Source organism: Apteryx rowi, unplaced genomic scaffold (genome assembly GCF_003343035.1).
Source record: "Apteryx rowi isolate R43461 unplaced genomic scaffold, aptRow1 scaffold_1020, whole genome shotgun sequence".
Classification (NCBI taxonomy): domain Eukaryota; kingdom Metazoa; phylum Chordata; class Aves; order Apterygiformes; family Apterygidae; genus Apteryx; species Apteryx rowi.
In genome coordinates this window covers 154,565-171,671 of record NW_020447221.1, presented here as the reverse complement: position 1 = coordinate 171,671, position 17,107 = coordinate 154,565, and the positions used below count along the sequence as shown (strand labels likewise).

The window sequence follows — 17,107 nt, the reverse complement described above, 5'->3', positions numbered from 1 at the left end:
ATTTGTAATTGCTGGCATGCGCTAACCGAAATCCCAGCGCTGCTGTTTGATTAATGGGAGCGCCTGTGGCTCGAGGCCAGCCTCCTGGGAGCTTTCCCGCGGCTTCAGCGTGGACACGAGGCCCTACAAGAGCTGGGAGCTCTGCTATCCCTGCCGCCCACAGCCATCCTGGGGACCAGCGTCTCCTCGCAGCCGCAGGGTGCCACCCACACACTTCCACCCCAGCGCCCTGCCTGCACTGCTCTGCACCCCGGGCACGCGTGGCCGCAAGCCGGGAGGTCAAGCTGCCATTGGCTGTCCCAGGTCATCCTCACTGGAAGAAGGGCAGGATCGGGTCCAGAAGGCGAAGACACTTGGGCATCACGTGGGAGTCCCCATGCCACATCACCTGCAGGAAGGGGTGCCGCTGGGGGAAGAATGCTGCCCAACCGCCAGCGATGCTCTGCTCACATTTTGCAAGCCTAGCAAACCACATGTGGCCTTTTGCATCACGAGAACCAGACCAGCCACATTCGAAATTGGGCTGTTTCCTGCCAGCTTGGGACCCGACCATCCCATGAACTTGCCACCAGATGGCACCAAATAAACCAGCATTGCAGGGAGACCTTGGTAGCTGGGGGCCACTGGGCCATCGTGACCACGGAGTCACCTGGGCCATTGAGCCAGACCCTGTAACCGTTAGCTGTGCTCCTCTGCTGTCCACATCCATTGGGAGCAGCCCAGACCTGCCAGCACCGCAAAGCCTCGGGCCCCACAGCACAACACACCCACGCAACAGAGCCCTGGGCTCAGTCACCGCCCAGGGCTATTTGCATCAGATATGGTTTTGTTTGGTTTTGGCAGTGTCTAATAAGGCACCCTGCTGCTTTGTGGGTTTGTACTGTTGGAAAATTAAATGATTGAGACTGGGTGTTTGCATTTTAGTGGAAACCATCAGACAGTAATGAGTTTGGCCAGGTCTCGGAGCTGTTTTGTGTCAGCATAACCTCAGGTTCAGCTTTTGCCAGCCTGGACATAGGGGATCAGTGTCAGTCACTTGTGATAACATCGAACAGGTTGTGTTTAATACTAAGGAGCCAGTTCCTTCCCTGTGTTTTTAGGAGTATTTAATTTACCCGGTAATTTTGACTGAGGTCTTTGAATAGCAAAGTAATAGAGATGGTTCATTCGCTCGCTTCATACCTCATTATGAGAAGCTGCGGAAGGAACAGATAATATGATTTGCTCCCTCATTAAGAAGTGGTAATGACGTAGAAGTACTAAAATTATTGACATAAAATTATAATGAAGTGCTGAAGACAGCTCTGGGAAACGGCCAAGGTCATGGCTGCCTGGGGCGCTGGCTGGCTCCAGAGCAAGAGGCTGCTGGAGTCCGGCCTCCCGTGCCGGCTGTGTCACACCTGGCACCAGTTTTGGCACAATCTAATTGCTCAGCTAAAACCCTCCACCTCATTCATTTAACAAAACCGCCTGTGTTACAAAGCTTGTTTGTGCCTCGAGGGGGGGTGGCAGTCCCCACAGGTCACCCGCTGGGGCCGTTCTCCAGGGCTGGCACCCTTCCAGAGTGTTTTTGGCATCTCTGCAGGTGAATTCACCTCTGCAGGATTTTGTGCAGCTGCAGCGTGTGCTCAACACCTCCACTTTCGTGTCAGCTGTGAGCAGCATTCCCCACCTGTTTCCCCTCCTCCCACATCCTATATAGGTGCAGAACAGCCTTCTCCACCCTCTACCTTTTAGCAAGGGCCCTTGGGTGCTTTTCAGTCCCTGTCTTCACTATTACCTGCAGTTGTCCTGGTGAGTAGGATTTTGTGTGGTCTATGGCTGCAAGACTGGGTCTTTAACCCAAAGAGATTATCACAGCTGCTTTCCCTGCACTCCTGGGTTTCTTCTTCCTTCCAAGGAGTTTTGCTCACTGCTCCTGCCCTTCCTGCTTCTTTGCTAAGAGCCTTTTTATTAAAATGGTGTGGTTTGGGTTGAAATTCCCCTTGCTAAAGGGGCTGGTGCTTTATAGCATGGAGGTTGAGACATATGCAGAGAAGACCCCAGATGAGGATCTTGGGGACCATAGTTGGCCCTGAGGGCAGCCCCTGTCCTGGGCATCTGCTGGGGGGGTTGCTGTGACAGGTTTTTTGGGTTGAAGGGAGACTGTGTTTGCAGTCATTGCAAACCCTGCACAGGTGCCCCTGCTCCCTGGGGTCCAGCACCCACCAGCACTCTTTGCTCAGGGGCTTGGAGTGACTGCTGTGCTCTAGCTTTGTATAGCGCCTGGAAGCACCAAACCACTGCAAATACGAGTTCATCTGAGATTAAAAATCTCCACTGCACCCTACTGGGTTTCCATGTAGCGCTCTGGTGTGCTGGACACCCTGTGTGAGGCCTCTGGGCATGGGGGGGATGGGGCAGAGTTAAGGTTATCAGATAGAGCTGCATGTTGCCAGCCAAGCACCTGGTTTCCAGCCTGGACCCCTTTGGGTGGAGGGTGTGTTTCTTCATCCATGGGAAGGGGCCCTGGGGCCTTGCTGCCCAAACAGGGGATGCAGAAAGTGAGCGGGCAGGATGGAACCAGTGATGGAGATGGGGCAGGCTGGCCACCATAAAAGGGGCTCCTGTGTAGGCAGGGCTTGAAGAAGCATCACTGCCTCCACCCTGCGTGCACATGTGTGTTGGGGCATGTGTTTGAGTGGCCCTAACATTGCAACTTTTGGGCTTTTTAGCCCTAGGTCCTGTGTGGAGCCAGCTGGGAAGCAGTGTGACCCTCGGCATGGGCCCTGCATCCCATCCTCACTGACCTGGCTGCACCCCCTGCTTCCCAAAGCCTCTGACCAGCAGGTTTCCAGCTCAGCAGCATCCACAGAGCAGGTGAGAGGCCCCCTCTGCGTGCACCTGTGGGCCTAGACGGGGCACCCCAGCACCCTGATGGGAGCGGGTAAGGGAGTGCTGGGATCCCAGTGGGGGCCAGGCTGGGATGTCCACCCTGTGCTGCTCGGCACATCCAGCCTCCTGCGTGGGGAGGGGGAGCGGAGGGTGGAGCCTGCCATACTACCAGCTCCAGGAGCTGTGACATTCAGGCTCGCAGAGAGACAGAGGCACCGGGCAGGGACCAGGAGGCAGGGAAAAGAGCACAGGGTAGCTGCAGCTTGTGGGTGCAGGTTGGGGCTGCCCAAGTGGGACCCAAGCACCCACCACGGGAAGGGCCCAGAGGCACCCAGGAGCAGGACAGGGCTGGTGACGTGGGGTTAAGAGGAGGGTGCTGGGTGCAGAGGGGCCATCTCCGAGAGCTGGGGGTCCTGGTGTGGCCCTTGTGCACAGAGCCATGGAGGAGGAAGAGCTGGGCTGTCCCCAGTCCCTTGGGTGCTGAGCCGGGGCACCCTGTGGATGGGGTGGCACAGGGTCTGCTCTGGCCATGGGACCCCCACAGCAGCCCCCCGGTGCCTGCAAGCTGCTGGTCCTGCTGCTCGTGTTCCTGGCGCCTCTGGTAAGTGTCCCTGGGACCCTGGCATGGGGCAGCAGGGTGCACCCTGGGGAGGAAGGGGTTGCAGGGGAAGAGGCTGGGTGCTGACAGCCACTTTGGGCTCTGGCCAGCCCTGGGGAGCAAAGCACCTGTGGCATCTGCAGGCAGACTCCACTGTGGGATAGGGCTTGCCCAGCATGTGCCCATCCTCATCCCTCTGGCTCCCCTGCCCCTTCCTGCCTGGATCACAAGGGTGATGGCAGCCTGCACCTCTGCAAGCTGCTCATGCTGCCTACACTCACCTTGAGTGCTTCTGCAGCAGCTTCTTGAGGAGCATTTGCTGAATTCGGGAGCTCGGGCAAGCCAGGCGGGGAGGCGCACAGTGCAGGGACCTGCTGTGCTCCCAGCAGCTTGAAGGGAGCTGGATGGGGTGACCCCATTGCTCGGGGGTTCAAGGGCCAGCTCCTGTGCTGAAGGAGGGTTTGAGTTCATGCAGACAGCATGAAGTGATGGCCGGACAGTGTGGGAGGCCGTGCTGAGGAGACACCCTGGGGAGGACTGGCGCTGAGCCCGTGCACTAGACCTGGGTGACACTGCAGGGGACCGAAATGTTTTGCTCCCTGAGCGATGCATGGTGGGTCTGACAGCTGTTCCCTGCGAATCGGCACTGAACTTGGCAAATTGCTTCAGTGGTGAATGCTAGTGGAGGGGGTGGATGGATCAGGTGTGTGAGTGTTTCTGCTCAGTGCTTCTCAGCAAAGCCTTCAGGATTTCTCCTGGCAATACTTTGTTCTGTGAGCTGGTGATCTAGGAGAGTGACTTTAAATAATGAGAATGGAAAGAAAAAGAAAAACAAGGAAAGGGAGAGAAAGAGGGGAAGGAAGAAAGTAAAGAGGAAGAAGTGTGTGTGTGGGGGGGAGACAAAATGCTTCATTTGAGGTTGAGGGCAGGTTTCTTCCTGGCTCCCCAGGGGTGCTGGGAGCTGACTCTGGTGCCCAGGTGACTCCTGGGCAGTTTCCATCCCGCATTCTCTCACTGGCTGTGGAGCATCAGCCCCAGCAATGCCATAATTCAGGGCTGGGGCTGGAGTTCCCTGCACCTGCATTTCCCCCCAGTGTGCCCTGATGCTGCAGCACGGAGGGGTGCTCCTGGTCCTGCCTCCCCCTGCATGGGTGGGTGCTGCATGGGTGCCCCTGCCTTGTGCACAGCTGAGAGCCAGCTGCTCCCTGTGGAGAGAACAGTGTGCCCTGTTAATTAGCATGCAATTAGCAGCAGCTGAACCCTCCCCTTGTACAGGCTGGGAAGTCTCATTTATTATGTCAGGGTAGGGGACCAGAGCAAACACTGGTGGCATTTATTCAGGGGCAGCAGTGACCTTGGTTCTGTGGACTTTATAATGAGAGTGGTGGAATTAACCTCCAACACAGATGGGGAAACTGAGGCACAGCAAGGGGTGCTGGCTGCCTAGAGGCAGGCTTAGATGAGAGTACAGTGCATCACCTGGTCTGGTGCTCCAGCTATTGGGCTTCATTACCATAAATAGACACCAGCAGCTTCACAGCTAAATGAGGGATCTGTGGTGCCTGCACCCCATCTGGGTACTGCACGAGTCTGATAGCAGCCCTGCCTGTGTTCTCAGGGCTGGGCACAGCAGCTGCCACACCAAACTATTTTCCAGGCTGGGAATTTCCTTGCAAAAGGCTTTTTTTAGCAGGAAAAGGAAATGAAATTTCCTGGAAAAGCTGAAGGAACTTCATGTGAGTAGCTGCACAGAGGGCAGGACAAGGCAGAGAGGAGGACAGGGCTTGGCAAAAGGATAATTTACAGTCCCAGATTTCCTTCCAGTCCTTGGGTCCATTTGCCTGCCATCCTCACCTCTTTCTCTCTCCAGCTGGACATACCCCTCCACCTCTGTCTGCCCACCTAAAAACCATCCATGGCCCATTGAACTGCCTGTGTCCTGGTCCAAAAATGACCAGCCCCATCCCCAAGGCAAGCCTGGCTGCAGCAGCCTGGTTTCCTGGCCAGTGGGGCTGTGAGTGTGGAAATGCCCCTTAAGTGCTGCTGTATCCCCACCTGGGCATGCAGAATTCATGGGCTGGCCTCAGGTCAGCCCTTATCTTGCAGTGTTCCAGTTCTCCAGGTGCAAACAGATGGGGGCAAAACCCAGACCTCAGCTCAGCGAAGGCCCCAGGGTGTCCAGCTCCATTGCCCCAGGACCGTGTCGCCAGCCCTTTTGGGAGTCATGGGGCCGGAGCATGCTTCCACACCTTGTTACCTTGGCTTGTAAAGCTTTAACGAGGTTGGCATGTCTGTTTTGAAGCATCTCCCCAGAGGGCTGTGGAATAGAAGAAGGGTGAACTCTGACAGCCGTTGCAGATGGCTCCAGTTAAAACAGACTGACCTGAACGTGAGCAAAACCTACTGCAGGAACAGGCCTGCCCCAGCTGGCAAGGGAAGGATTAGACATGCCCGAATAGGTGGTTTTTATCTCTAATTACATGGTTCTTGCTCTAGCTTTGAATGTGCTCCAATCTGCCCTACTAATGGGGTTGGGCCCTTATGTCTTGAAAGCTCAGCTCTTCCATATAGCACTTGCATCTTGGCAGAGCGATGCCCTTAACCATAACACACTTTCAGAAAGAATTAGAAATAATTGCTCTGGTTCTTTATGGTGTTTACAAGGCAAGTGGTATAAAGCAAAGGGAAATGTCAGGGCTCAAAAAGCATGGCTGCCTAGATAGGCTCTCCTGGGGTTGGCTGCAGCAGAAATAGTGAATATCAGCTGGTATCCTGTGTGGTCAGGCCTTTTAATGCCCTGTGTCCTGCTGTCTGTCCATTCCCTTCCCCAGGTGCAAGCAACACATCCCGACTGCTCCATCGTTCTCTATTTCCAAAAGCAAGAGGCTGAATGTCTGCAGATTATCAGGAGCGAAAGCCAGACCCCGGCCTCCCTGGAGCACCCCGGGCAGCAAGGTGAGAGCCGCTGGCCGTGCGTGGGGCATGTATCTCTCAGGAGCACAACTAGGGAATGGTAAGAGTTTGCTAACGGGCTCTTCAGGGGGGAAAAATCCTTGTTAAGGGGGTTGCAGCATGCCCAGGGGATTGGAGGGGAAAAAAAAGCAGGTATTTCCAGAGGCCTGGAGAACAGTGCAGAGGTGAAGGCCAGGTGCAGCATGCTCGGAGGGCCCCCAAGTGTGCGCCTGCAGGGGAGAGGGATGCTGAGATTGCACCTCTCAGCCCACCCGGATCCCCCACTGCAAACGGACACAGAGACCAGCCCCCCAGGCTCTGTCACGGCTTCCCTTGATCGAACCAGTCCGGAGCAGAGCCAGTAGGAGGGGCGTCCATGTGTCCCTCTGCCCAAGCACATGCTGGGACATGGTATGCACATGATCCATGCTCACAACCCTCTGCACACCAAGCCCTGCCTGCCAGTGCCTCAAGCCACGCAGTACCTGTCACGGCTTAATACTTTCTTTCCTTCCTAATTCAGTTAGTCTTAATGCAAAACATGTTTTGAGCAACTTAATTTTTAGGTATCTGGCACTTTTAAACTAATTAATTGAAAAACAGTTTAAAAGTGCTGCTTTTGTACACTTTTTAATTGCATTTCAATTTCCATCCAAATGCAGCTTGGCTCAAATTCCGGGTAAAAATTATCACTAAGTGATAAAAGTCATGCATCATTCAATAGGTTTCATCTAATACAAAAGTAAAAAAGAAGGATCTCAGTAAATGCATGTAAAGGTGCATAATTGCTTAAGTAACTGTGCAGAGATGTAACATACCATCCTGCTTAGCAGAGAAAAGCCAAATTGATTGAAAAAGGTTCATTTTGCAGACCATATAGTGCCAGCCAGGGAAAGGAATCTCATTTTAGGAAAATAACTAAGAAGTATGAATGCATAATTAAAATCAGTATTTAATCCCAGGTTTCCTGCTTGATTTCAAGCATGATTAAAGATATGACAGTCTCCACTGCCCACTTAGGCTGGCTTTACCCCTTTCCCCCTGCTTGCCACTGTGAGAAGGGTCCAGCCCAGAGACTGGCACAAAATGATGATGATGGGGGAGGTTGATGGGCAATTCTCACCTCCTGTGTGCCCACAGTGACTGGGGACAAACCAGCTCAGATGACCAAGAGATGGTGACAATACAGTGTGAGGGAACAGCACAGAGACCTCGGGCTTCAGCATCATGCGAAGTAACCCACAGAGGGGTCGTAAACCTGGTTAGACACAGCATTTGCTGTTGCTTTTGTAGTGCTTTCAGTTCAAAGTCTGTTCCTGTGCCTGAAAAGCTCTCAGGGCTGGCAGGGTTTACTGCTCCAAAGCAGCTGAGAAATAATTTACACTCCTGGTGAACCCATTGGTGAGGCCCACATGCTCAGTTTTAGAGGTATCTAGATACTAGTTAGAGCAGCAAGAAATAGGGACCCAGCCCTGGCAGGTCTGTGTCTAATGAATCAGTAGAAATGCTGAGCAGGAACTTCTCATCAGATTTCACTTTGGAAAAACTTTCTGCCATGTCAAGAAAAACGTCACAAGGATAATGTTGGTCTTGTGGAAATTCCAGTCCTCCACCGGGAACATTCAAATGAAACAGGTTGCTTTGGGTCAATCCAAACCAAACATCTTGGGCTGCTGGGCTAAACTGGTGTGACTTGCTTTGGCTCGCTGCAGCAGTAATGCAGCCCAGCATTGGCTAGCTGAGATACAGCACGGGAGCCTGGGGACACTGGACAGCATGAGGATGTGGCCAGCCCCAAGAAACACTGCAGAGACACTGAAGCTACAGCTCCTGTCCACCACTGTGGTTCTCATGCCAGTGTGGGCAGATCTGCAATGATTTGCAATGGTTCCTTTGCTTGTGTTTTTCTGAGCTCTGTCCCACCAGAAGTCCCCTCCATCTTCTCTGTGGCCTTCTTCAAAGGGGACATCCCATATATCCCTGTTCCTGCACAGCTCCAAGAAATGTGGTTCTTTAGACCCCACAGCTGCCCAGAGAGGGAAAGAGTGGTAAGTGGGGCTTAAAACCTTTTCTCCCCATCCCTGGTGGAGGAGGCACTTTGCTGCCTGGGGATCTACCTGCTCTGCCATTTCTAGGGTAGATCTATGGGATGGCACAAGGTCTTCCCGTCCCCAGCAGCACTTGCCTTCCATGCTGGAAGAGCTTATTCATGCAGTGGGAGAGATCCACTTAGAGTTCTCAGACAGGTCTAGCACATCCAGATGTTTTTTATCACCCCCCAAGAAATGAACTGCCCTCAGCAACTGTCCAGGTCTGGTAGTTGTGTTCATTTTGCCAGTCCTTCAAAGCAGAAATTAAGATGTACCTTGGCTTTATAATGACAGCCCTGCAAATCCCTCCAAGCCTGGCCAAGATACCAACAGTCAGCTTTGCTGAAACTGGAGAAAACTAATTAGACTTGTCTGATTCCACATTCCCTGAGTGGGAATAAATATGACTCAGGTTAATAATGTGTATCTACAAGGTTAATAATGTACATGTGCAGGGAAGAGCTGTCCTGCAAGTGTGATGTCTGTGTCTCATCCTGGTGTGCTGTCCTGCTAATTCTTCAAGGCTCTGTGCCTGCTTGGCGGTGCTCGTTTCCAAGGCAATTGGGGAGTTATTTAAACACAAACTTAGCACTAGGTAGAGAAGCAAAATATATCTAAGCTAATTGCAACACTTGCCGGAGAACAGCGTTTCCTCCATCCCTCAGGAGGAGGAAAGGAGAAATGTCCTGGCCAGCACTGCAGAGCCCCTGTGGCTGCTTGGTCCCTGCAGGGCAGGTTCCTGTTCGGCTCTGCCTTCTGCTCTCAGCTCAGCAAGGGACAGGTTTTGATTTCTGCTCTTCAGCTAACCTGCCTGCATTTTCTGTGTTCTCTCCATCCTCCTCTCTTGTCCTGCTTGGGTTCCTCGTATGTCCTAGGGTTGTTCTTGTTAGTGCTTTGAGAAAGGAGGCTCTTTGCTGACTGTACAGCAACAACGCAGGGCCTGTATCTGAGGGGATTCTGGGGTAAAAGTGAGGCTGCTGACTTGCCCTAATATCCTCCCTATCCACCCCTGTTACTTTCCTATTAGCCAGACATAACCGGCTCCCCCAGTAGGCTCACAAGGATGGTAGGCCCTCCCTGAAATAGAAATTCAGCATGGAAACATTATTTTAGATGCTGCTGACTAGCCCAGGAAAGTCACTGGAACAGGTTGCCCAGAGGTTGTGGAGTCTTCATCCTTGGTGATATTCAGAAGCTATCTGGGCGATGTGCTCTAGGTGACCGTGCTTGAGCAGGGGAGTTGGACTAGATGATCTCCAGAGGTCCCTTCCAACCTCAACTGTCCTGTGAGTCCCAGTGTTTCCTGCACCTGTGTACCCCAGGATCCCTCCACAGGAGCTTTGAGTCTGACGTAGCCCCAGGAAATATCAGTCCCTTGCTTGCTGCAGGGCTAAAAGGAGAGCTCAGAGCCTCAAAGAGGCAATTCTCAGAACTGGAGCCAGGATGCTCCTAATTCCTGATGGGGTATGACATGGCGTTATAGATCAAATGACGACTCATTGGTCTCAATCTCCTGTTACAGCCACACAGCATGTCTGGGCTGGGCAGCCACTGACATGCCTGCTTCAGGCTGTCCCTTAGGACCAGGTGCCATGGAGCTGCAAGCATTTTCTTCCCCTCACTGCTCCCTGCTCCCCTAAATGGGTTTGTCCTTGTTTCCTGCTGAGAATCGCCACCATGGGGGTGTTTCCTGGGGAAGCCCAGGTGGCTGTCTCCTGGCAAGGGGTTCATCCCTAGTGCCATGTCTGTTCCCAGCAGCACTAACTGGTCCCTCTGTCCCCAGGCTGCCTGACGGAGTGGGATGGAGTGAGCTGCTGGTTGGCTGTGCCTGTCGGCCAGTCCCAAGCAGTTGCCTGCCCTGACATCCACCATGTCTTCAAGAAGTCCAAAGGTGTGACGCTGGTGTCAAGCTCTGAATCCAGATGGTATTGTGACGGGGGGTGCTCCTGGGACCAAGGGATGGAGCTGCTCTGCATGCATCCATCCCTCCCTCCCTGCCTAGGTGCCTTGCGTCAGCCCTCCAGGTGCTCGGCCCCGTGGGGCAACCCCACAGCAACTGCCCTGTCCTACAGCTTGGTGCCTAATGCAGTTGGAGCAGGGGTCAGGTGAAAGCAGAAATGTGGGACACTGTCACCCTGAAAAAGTCCCCAAGTGCTCTCCTGCTGGAGTGAGCTGGGGACAGTGTGGGCAGAGCACTGGGATCCTCATTTTCCAGCTAGGTGACACCAGGCCAGGCTCTTTGCTGCTTGGTGCCTATCTGTTCCCCATCCACAGACTGGGCAAATGCTCCTGACCTGCTCAGCCCTGCTCCAAGCCACACTGATGAAAAACACTGCAAATGATCATTATTACTTCAAGGCCTCCCACTCTTCCCAGGTGGGCACTGCTGCTGAGGGAAGTGCTGCTCCCATCTGTTGTGGAGCTGGCCAAGCATGAAGCAAAGTGTTCATCTGGCCCCTGCAATAGCCAAGCACTTCTTTGCAAGGATATAATGGAAAAGGGTTGGCAAAGTGCTTGCTTTAGGGCAGAACAGCTCAGGAGAGGCTTGCTGAAGTGCTTGCAGGATGAAAAAGCCTGATTTACTCTTAATCCGCTCCACAGGGGGGACCTACATTAGTCTTCATGAACTGTGCCCCTGCCCAGTCCTGGCATTTCTGGGTATAGCACTGGACAGCAGAGATGGGATCTTATTTCCATGCTGCCCATGCTGAGCTGCTCTGATGGGGTGTGCTTTTTCAGCAGCCAGGCCATTTGGGCAGTGTGCTGGTGTCAAAGCTGCTGGTGGGATTTAACCACCAACCTGGAGAGCAGAGTGCTGGTGTAGGTGCTGGCACTGGGCTGGACAGGTTGGGGATGTTTCCTCCAAGGCCAGGGAGCTGATGTGGGGCCGTCATGCGGGGTGATTCCTGCAGCTCTCATGAGGTCCCTTCTTGCTGCTGCAGCTCTGATCCGAAGGAACTGCACGGAGTCAGGATGGAGCTTTCCCAGCCCTCCCTACCACAACGCCTGTGAGCTGGAGGTCATCAGCAGCAATAATGACACAGAGGCCAGGGTGAGTGTGGGGCCCCAGCGTCCCCTGGGGCAGCTGGCATCACCCTACCCTGGGGAAAACCTGTGCTGTAGGGCAATGCAATGTGGGGAGTCTGTCCAGGATGTCTCCCTGGCCTTGTGCTTGTTTATGGATTGCTCTATGGGATCTGAGTTAGGTTGGGTGGCCACGCAAGTGGGCAGCACCTGGTCCCCTCCCCTGCTCATCACAACAGCACCTCCAAGGACTCTAGCCTGCCCGTGCTGCCCTGATCCCTCACTAAGCCAGTGATTTCCCTTCCAGAAAGGCTACTTTATCACCATGAAGGCGCTTTACACCTGCGGCTACTCCATGTCCCTGGCAGCCCTGTTCCTGGCCATTGGTATCTTCTCGTGCTTCAGGTAGGGCTTGGCTCTGGCCACTCTGTGAGCTCGTCCATGCCAAAGCATGACAGATAAAAGCACAATATTGTCTTTCTGACTGACTTTGAACCCTCAGCTTCCCCTTTCAAGCCTCGTTTTTGCAGACCTCGGTGTGCTGCCAGGAGGATGCTCTCTGGAGATGATTGCTGGGATGTTCCCCAGCATGCCTCATCCCAGGCCAGCGGTCTCTAGCACAGCAAAACCCCTTCCTTTAGGGAGTTCAGAGCAGCAAAACCTTGTGCAGGGCTTTGCGCCCCACCGCTGCCAAGGCACAGCCCACCAGGCCGGGGTGCAAGCAAAGGAAGAGGCTCCCAGCTGCTGTGCTGGGGCAGGAGGGATCGGGAAATCAGAGCTTGAACCTGCTTCCTCCCCCCCTCACTTTTACATGAATTGCAGTGTCACTTGGGTCATGGTAAGGCCATATGCCCTGACAGCTCTGCCTAGATGTCTTGGTCAAGCCTGACACTCAGAAGTGATGGTCCAGGTATGTCCTAGCTGCAGTGAGAGTTTATAGAGCATCCCTGGAGCAAACCAGCGCTCAGTGCCTGTATTATTTGCAAACAAAAGGCTTCTCTGCCCATCTGCTTTTTCTCCTCCTCCCTGGACACAGCATATCTCTTCCTTACCCTAGGAAGCTGCATTGCACCAGGAACTCCATCCACATCCACTTCTTCACCTCCTTCATACTGCGTGGGGCTGCTGTGTTCATCAAAGACTCTGTTCTCTTCTCAGACGAGTCCATTGACCACTGCACGATGTCAACAGTAAGTTGCTTGGCCCCAGCCCGGACACGATGCAGGAGCGGGTGCCACGTGTGCTGCTGTCTGGGAGTCTGAATTTAGCAGATTTAGCCCTGCGAAGAGGAGGGAAAGAGTGAGTCTGGGGAGGAAAGGCTGGCTTGGGTGGGCTTTAGGAGATTCACAACAGTGTTTGGGTCCTAACTACATCCAGAGAACATCATCTGCCCTCAGAGCTCTCCCTGGTCCCAGATAGAGACTCCTGGAGGGACTATATGTTTGCATTGCCCCAGCAGTACACCATGTACAAGCAAATGCGCAGGCCTTGCAGCTCCTGATGCACAGGTTTGGGGTTGTAAATAGAAACAATCCCCTACACACAGCCCAGTTACAACACTGTGGACACGAACAGCAACAAGCCCAGGGCAGCTTTCTAAAGGACCTACAATAACAGCAGCACAGGCCTGGCCCTGTGGTCACAGGCCCATGTTGCATGCTCTCTGCACAGGGAGAGCAGAGAATGCTGCATGTGCTGTGTGGGATCGGTCCAGCTCCTCTGGGGCACACAGGACTTTCTGGAGATGAGCAGCAAGCTGGGGGGAGACCCCAGAGGGTGAGATGGGAGGATGGAGGGCTGCAGGCAGGGAGAGATGCAAGGGACAGAGGTGTCACAATGTCATTGCATTGAAAGGGCATTGCAGGTCTTCTTGAGAGCTCCATCACCTCAAAGGGTCCTGGAGGAGGCAGGTGTGTCTGATTCCCCAGCTGTGAGATCATTCACCATCTCCAGCTTCTTGGTCCATCCTGTGGCTCCACGGCCCTGAGCTAAACTGCACGCAGAGCAGGAGGAGAGGTGGCCTTAGGTGCAGAGAAGCATGCTGCCACAGGAAGGGAGGCAGCTGTGCCACCCAAGGAATAGCAGGGACAGCAATACTGGCCACCCCCTGCTCCCTCTAGGACCAGGTCCACCTGCCAGCCAGTGCCACTGAGCCTTTCTCCTCCCCATCCTCACTAGGTGAACTGCAAAGCAGCCATTGCCTTCTTCCAGTACTCGGTCCTGGCCAACTTCTACTGGCTGCTGGTGGAGGGGATGTACCTGCAGACCCTGCTGCTACTCACCTTCATCTCCGACAAGAGGTACATCTGGTGGTACATCCTCATCGGCTGGGGTGAGTGCAGTGCCTGCCTGGCACATCAACACCTCCAGCGAGGTCCTGTTAACACATCCCCCTTGCCCTCTCTCTGCTGTGGCTGGAGGAGTCAGGACATTGCCTGGACTCACTGCTCTGAGACCTGCCTGGCCGGTGAGCCACAGACAAGACCTTCCTGATAGCCACTCTTGGCATGTCGCCTTGTCATTCTCTCCTCATTGCCTAGTGCTTGGTGGTGTCCTGCCAGCCACAGCCCACAAAGCTGGTCCAGCACTGGGTGTTCTGTCCTGGTCCTTTCCCCTTCAGGAAGCAGGTGCTGGGGGAGATGTGAGCCTTCCCCACCGGGGTCAAGTGTGGAAAAAGCAAACCGTTTACCAGATCAATCTGAAATGTCAGCCTTGTTTCATAGGCGGGGGCTGCGGCAAGCTTGCTCTCTGTTCCTCCCGGCATTTCTGTACTGACATTTGAATCACAAATTGCTGTGGAAACCAGCTATTGAGCTAGAGAGGTTTAAGTGAAGGAGAATGCCACTTAGAGATGTGGCAAAGACCAGAGGTGGAAGTCACTGGACAATCACTGAAAGGGGAAAATATTTGCTAATGCCAACAAGTTCTTAATGAAAGAGCCTTTGGAGCATCTGCTGCCAACCCATCCCTGATGGGTCAGGATGGGATGGAGACAAATCTGTCCCACTTCCCTGGCCTCATCCACCTGGGGCTGCAAACACCCCTCCAGGGAGCCCCGGTTAGAGGTAAGGGGCAGGAGGGACAGCAGAGGGGGTGTCTGGGGGTGACACAGGCAGGCACATCACCATTAGTGGACATCATCCCCTTCTAAAAGCTGGAGAAGCAGGGAGAGGCTGCGCCTTCCTATCACCTCCAGGACCCCAGCCTGATGCCAGACACAGGTAGAAGGGGCAGGGGATGGAGGGGAGCCACAGCAGCTTCCCCAGAGCCCCAGGATGACTCTGTGTCCCACCCTGGTCCTGTCCTTGCAGGTGTCCCCATGCTGACAGTGTGTGTGTGGATCATCACCAGATTGCAGTATGACAACCATGGGTAAGAGATGCCACCATTCTTCTTGCTCCAGGCCGGCTTGGCCACATGTACCAGGGGACAAATCTCTTGCATGGAAAACCAGGCAGGGGTTGGCCCTGGTGCCCCAAGGGAAGAACCAGAGCAACATTTAATTTTAATGCTATTTCTACTTTCTGGTGGTGCCCAAAGATTCCTGCTAGGGTGGGGAGCCTTTGCAAGGGGTGCTGTGCAAATGGGGCAGCAGGCTGGGGTGGCTGGAGGGGCAAGACCTAGGCTGAAGGTGTGCAAGCAGGCAGCAGAGCCCTGCTGGTTCCCTTCTCCCATAGGTGCTGGGATGACTATAGTAGCCTGTACCGGTGGGTGATCAAGGCTCCCATCCTCCTGGCCATATTTGTGAGTATATTCCCAGAGCATCCTGGTGCTAAAGCCTGGCGGTCCCACACAGACATGAGGACCCAACCAGGGAGTCGCTGCAGAGCCTGAGACAAGGCTTTCCATGCCAGGTGAACTTCCTCATCTTCCTCAATGTCACCAGGATGTTAGCACAGAAGATCTGGTCTCCAGACATCAGCAAAAACTACAAGCAGCAGTACATGTAAGGGATAGCTTGGGGAAGGTTGGGGGTTCCCTTGCCCCTCTGGTTTGGGGGGGACCTGGGGCATAGAGGAGAGCTGACCAAGGAACCTCTGAGGCCTGCCTTTGATGGAAACCCCCCTCTGGGTTGACATCTATATTTTGGGAAGGTCTTGGCTCTCGGAGGGTATTTCTGTGCCCAGGGAGAGCCTGAGCAGTGCAAAGTGTTGCTTCCCCAGGGGGTGTCTCATGCTTTGCTTTCCTGAGATTTTGCTACAGGGCAGCCTTTCAGGGGGTGTTTCATCAGGGCAGCATGTGACCACCTGCACCTGGGCCTCTGCTCATGCTGCGATCCTCTCCAGGAGGCTCACAAAGTCCACACTGCTCCTCATCCCTCTCTTCGGGGTGCACTACGTGGTGTTCGCGCTCTTCCCCGAACACATCGGCGTGGCTGCCCGGCTGTACTTCGAGCTGGTCCTCGGCTCCTACCAGGTGTTAATGGGGAAAGGCAGGGGCAGGAGCAGGACCCCAGAGCCTGTTTCCTTGGGCTTCACCTTCACACCTTCTCCCAGGGCCAATCCAGAGCTACTTCACTGTAGTCCAACCTGCCCCTTTGGCAGCTTTTCTCTCCATCAGGCTGCCCTGAGCCTGGGGCTTAGCTCCCTGTCACACCAGGAAGCAGAGCTTGACTTTGCCACGTGGGCTGCAAAATCCCTACGTTCCCATCCCATCCTGAGATCAATCCAGACACCCCCGGGATGCGTCACAGGGGCTGGGGCCCATGTTCATTCAGGAGAGAGCTGTGTCCCAGGCAGACCTCGGACACTAGAGACCAAGCACAAGGACTGCGGTCCAGCAAACAGCTCGCACCGATCCCATCCTTGTACTGCACACGGGGCTGATAACCAGGCATAAGAGGTCCCAGAAGCTGGTCCCAGGCCTCTCTGCTGTCAGGCTCTGAGCTGGACCCTAGAGGCAGCTCTCCTCTGGGAGGATGCTAAGTGTGGGGCGGTGGATGTGCGCACAGAGATCCAGCCACTTTCCTTGGGTGAAGCTTGTCCTTTCTGTGCATTTCAGGGCTTCCTGGTGGCTCTGCTGTACTGTTTCCTCAATGGGGAGGTGAGTGCCCCCCCCCCTGCCCCCTGCAGCATCTGCCCACCAGCCATCCACTGCCACATGTGTGCAGGCATGTCAAGTGTGCACACGGATGGGCATCGTGTGCATGCAGCCATGCATGTGTGCAAACACCTGTCCACACAAATGCGTGCACACCAAATGTGCAAACATGCATGCACCCAGTGCTGTGGGGTGCACGTGTGCACCATGCATTGTCATCCTTGGGGTCCCTTTCTTTTTGCACCCTCAAAGCCCCCATTGAGCCCTGGGTGCCACGTGAGGCAGGCACAGCCTTTGTGGGGCTGTGGCTGGCCTGGCAGGCACCATGCCCACGGATCCAGCGCTGCTCTGGTGCCGGTCCAGGTCCAAGCTGAGATCAAGAGGAACTGGGGCAAGTGGCAGTCGTCCATGGAAAGCAACGTCTTCAACCTGGCGACGCAAGATTTCACAGCATGATGGAGGCGGTTGGTAGGAAATTCCTCTCCAAGGACCGTGGCCGTGCAGCTTCATAGCTACAGTGCTGCAGCCA

General features: G+C 54.5%; 1 protein-coding gene across 1 annotated transcript; it reads left to right on the top strand.

Annotated features, from left to right (window-relative positions):
* The first annotated feature begins 3,403 nt into the window (after positions 1-3,403).
* On the top strand, positions 3,404-17,034 carry LOC112965751 (vasoactive intestinal polypeptide receptor 1-like). Its single transcript, XM_026065080.1, has 13 exons — positions 3,404-3,481; positions 6,304-6,427; positions 10,298-10,405; positions 11,457-11,566; positions 11,846-11,943; positions 12,596-12,728; positions 13,717-13,870; positions 14,850-14,910; positions 15,216-15,282; positions 15,393-15,484; positions 15,825-15,954; positions 16,540-16,581; positions 16,942-17,034. Exons 1-13 carry the CDS (start codon positions 3,404-3,406, stop codon positions 17,032-17,034), a joined length of 1,290 nt encoding a protein of 429 aa, XP_025920865.1.
* The last annotated feature ends 73 nt before the right edge of the window (positions 17,035-17,107 follow it).

Coding starts and splice junctions, on each gene's coding strand:
- LOC112965751 (XM_026065080.1), top strand. CDS start 3,404: ATGGGACCCCCACAGCAGCCCCCCGGTGCCTGCAAGCTGCTGGTCCTG. Junction 10,406..11,456: donor TGTCTTCAAGAAGTCCAAAG/GTGTGACGCTGG, acceptor TTGCTGCTGCAG/CTCTGATCCGAAGGAACTGC. Junction 14,911..15,215: donor TTGCAGTATGACAACCATGG/GTAAGAGATGCC, acceptor CTTCTCCCATAG/GTGCTGGGATGACTATAGTA.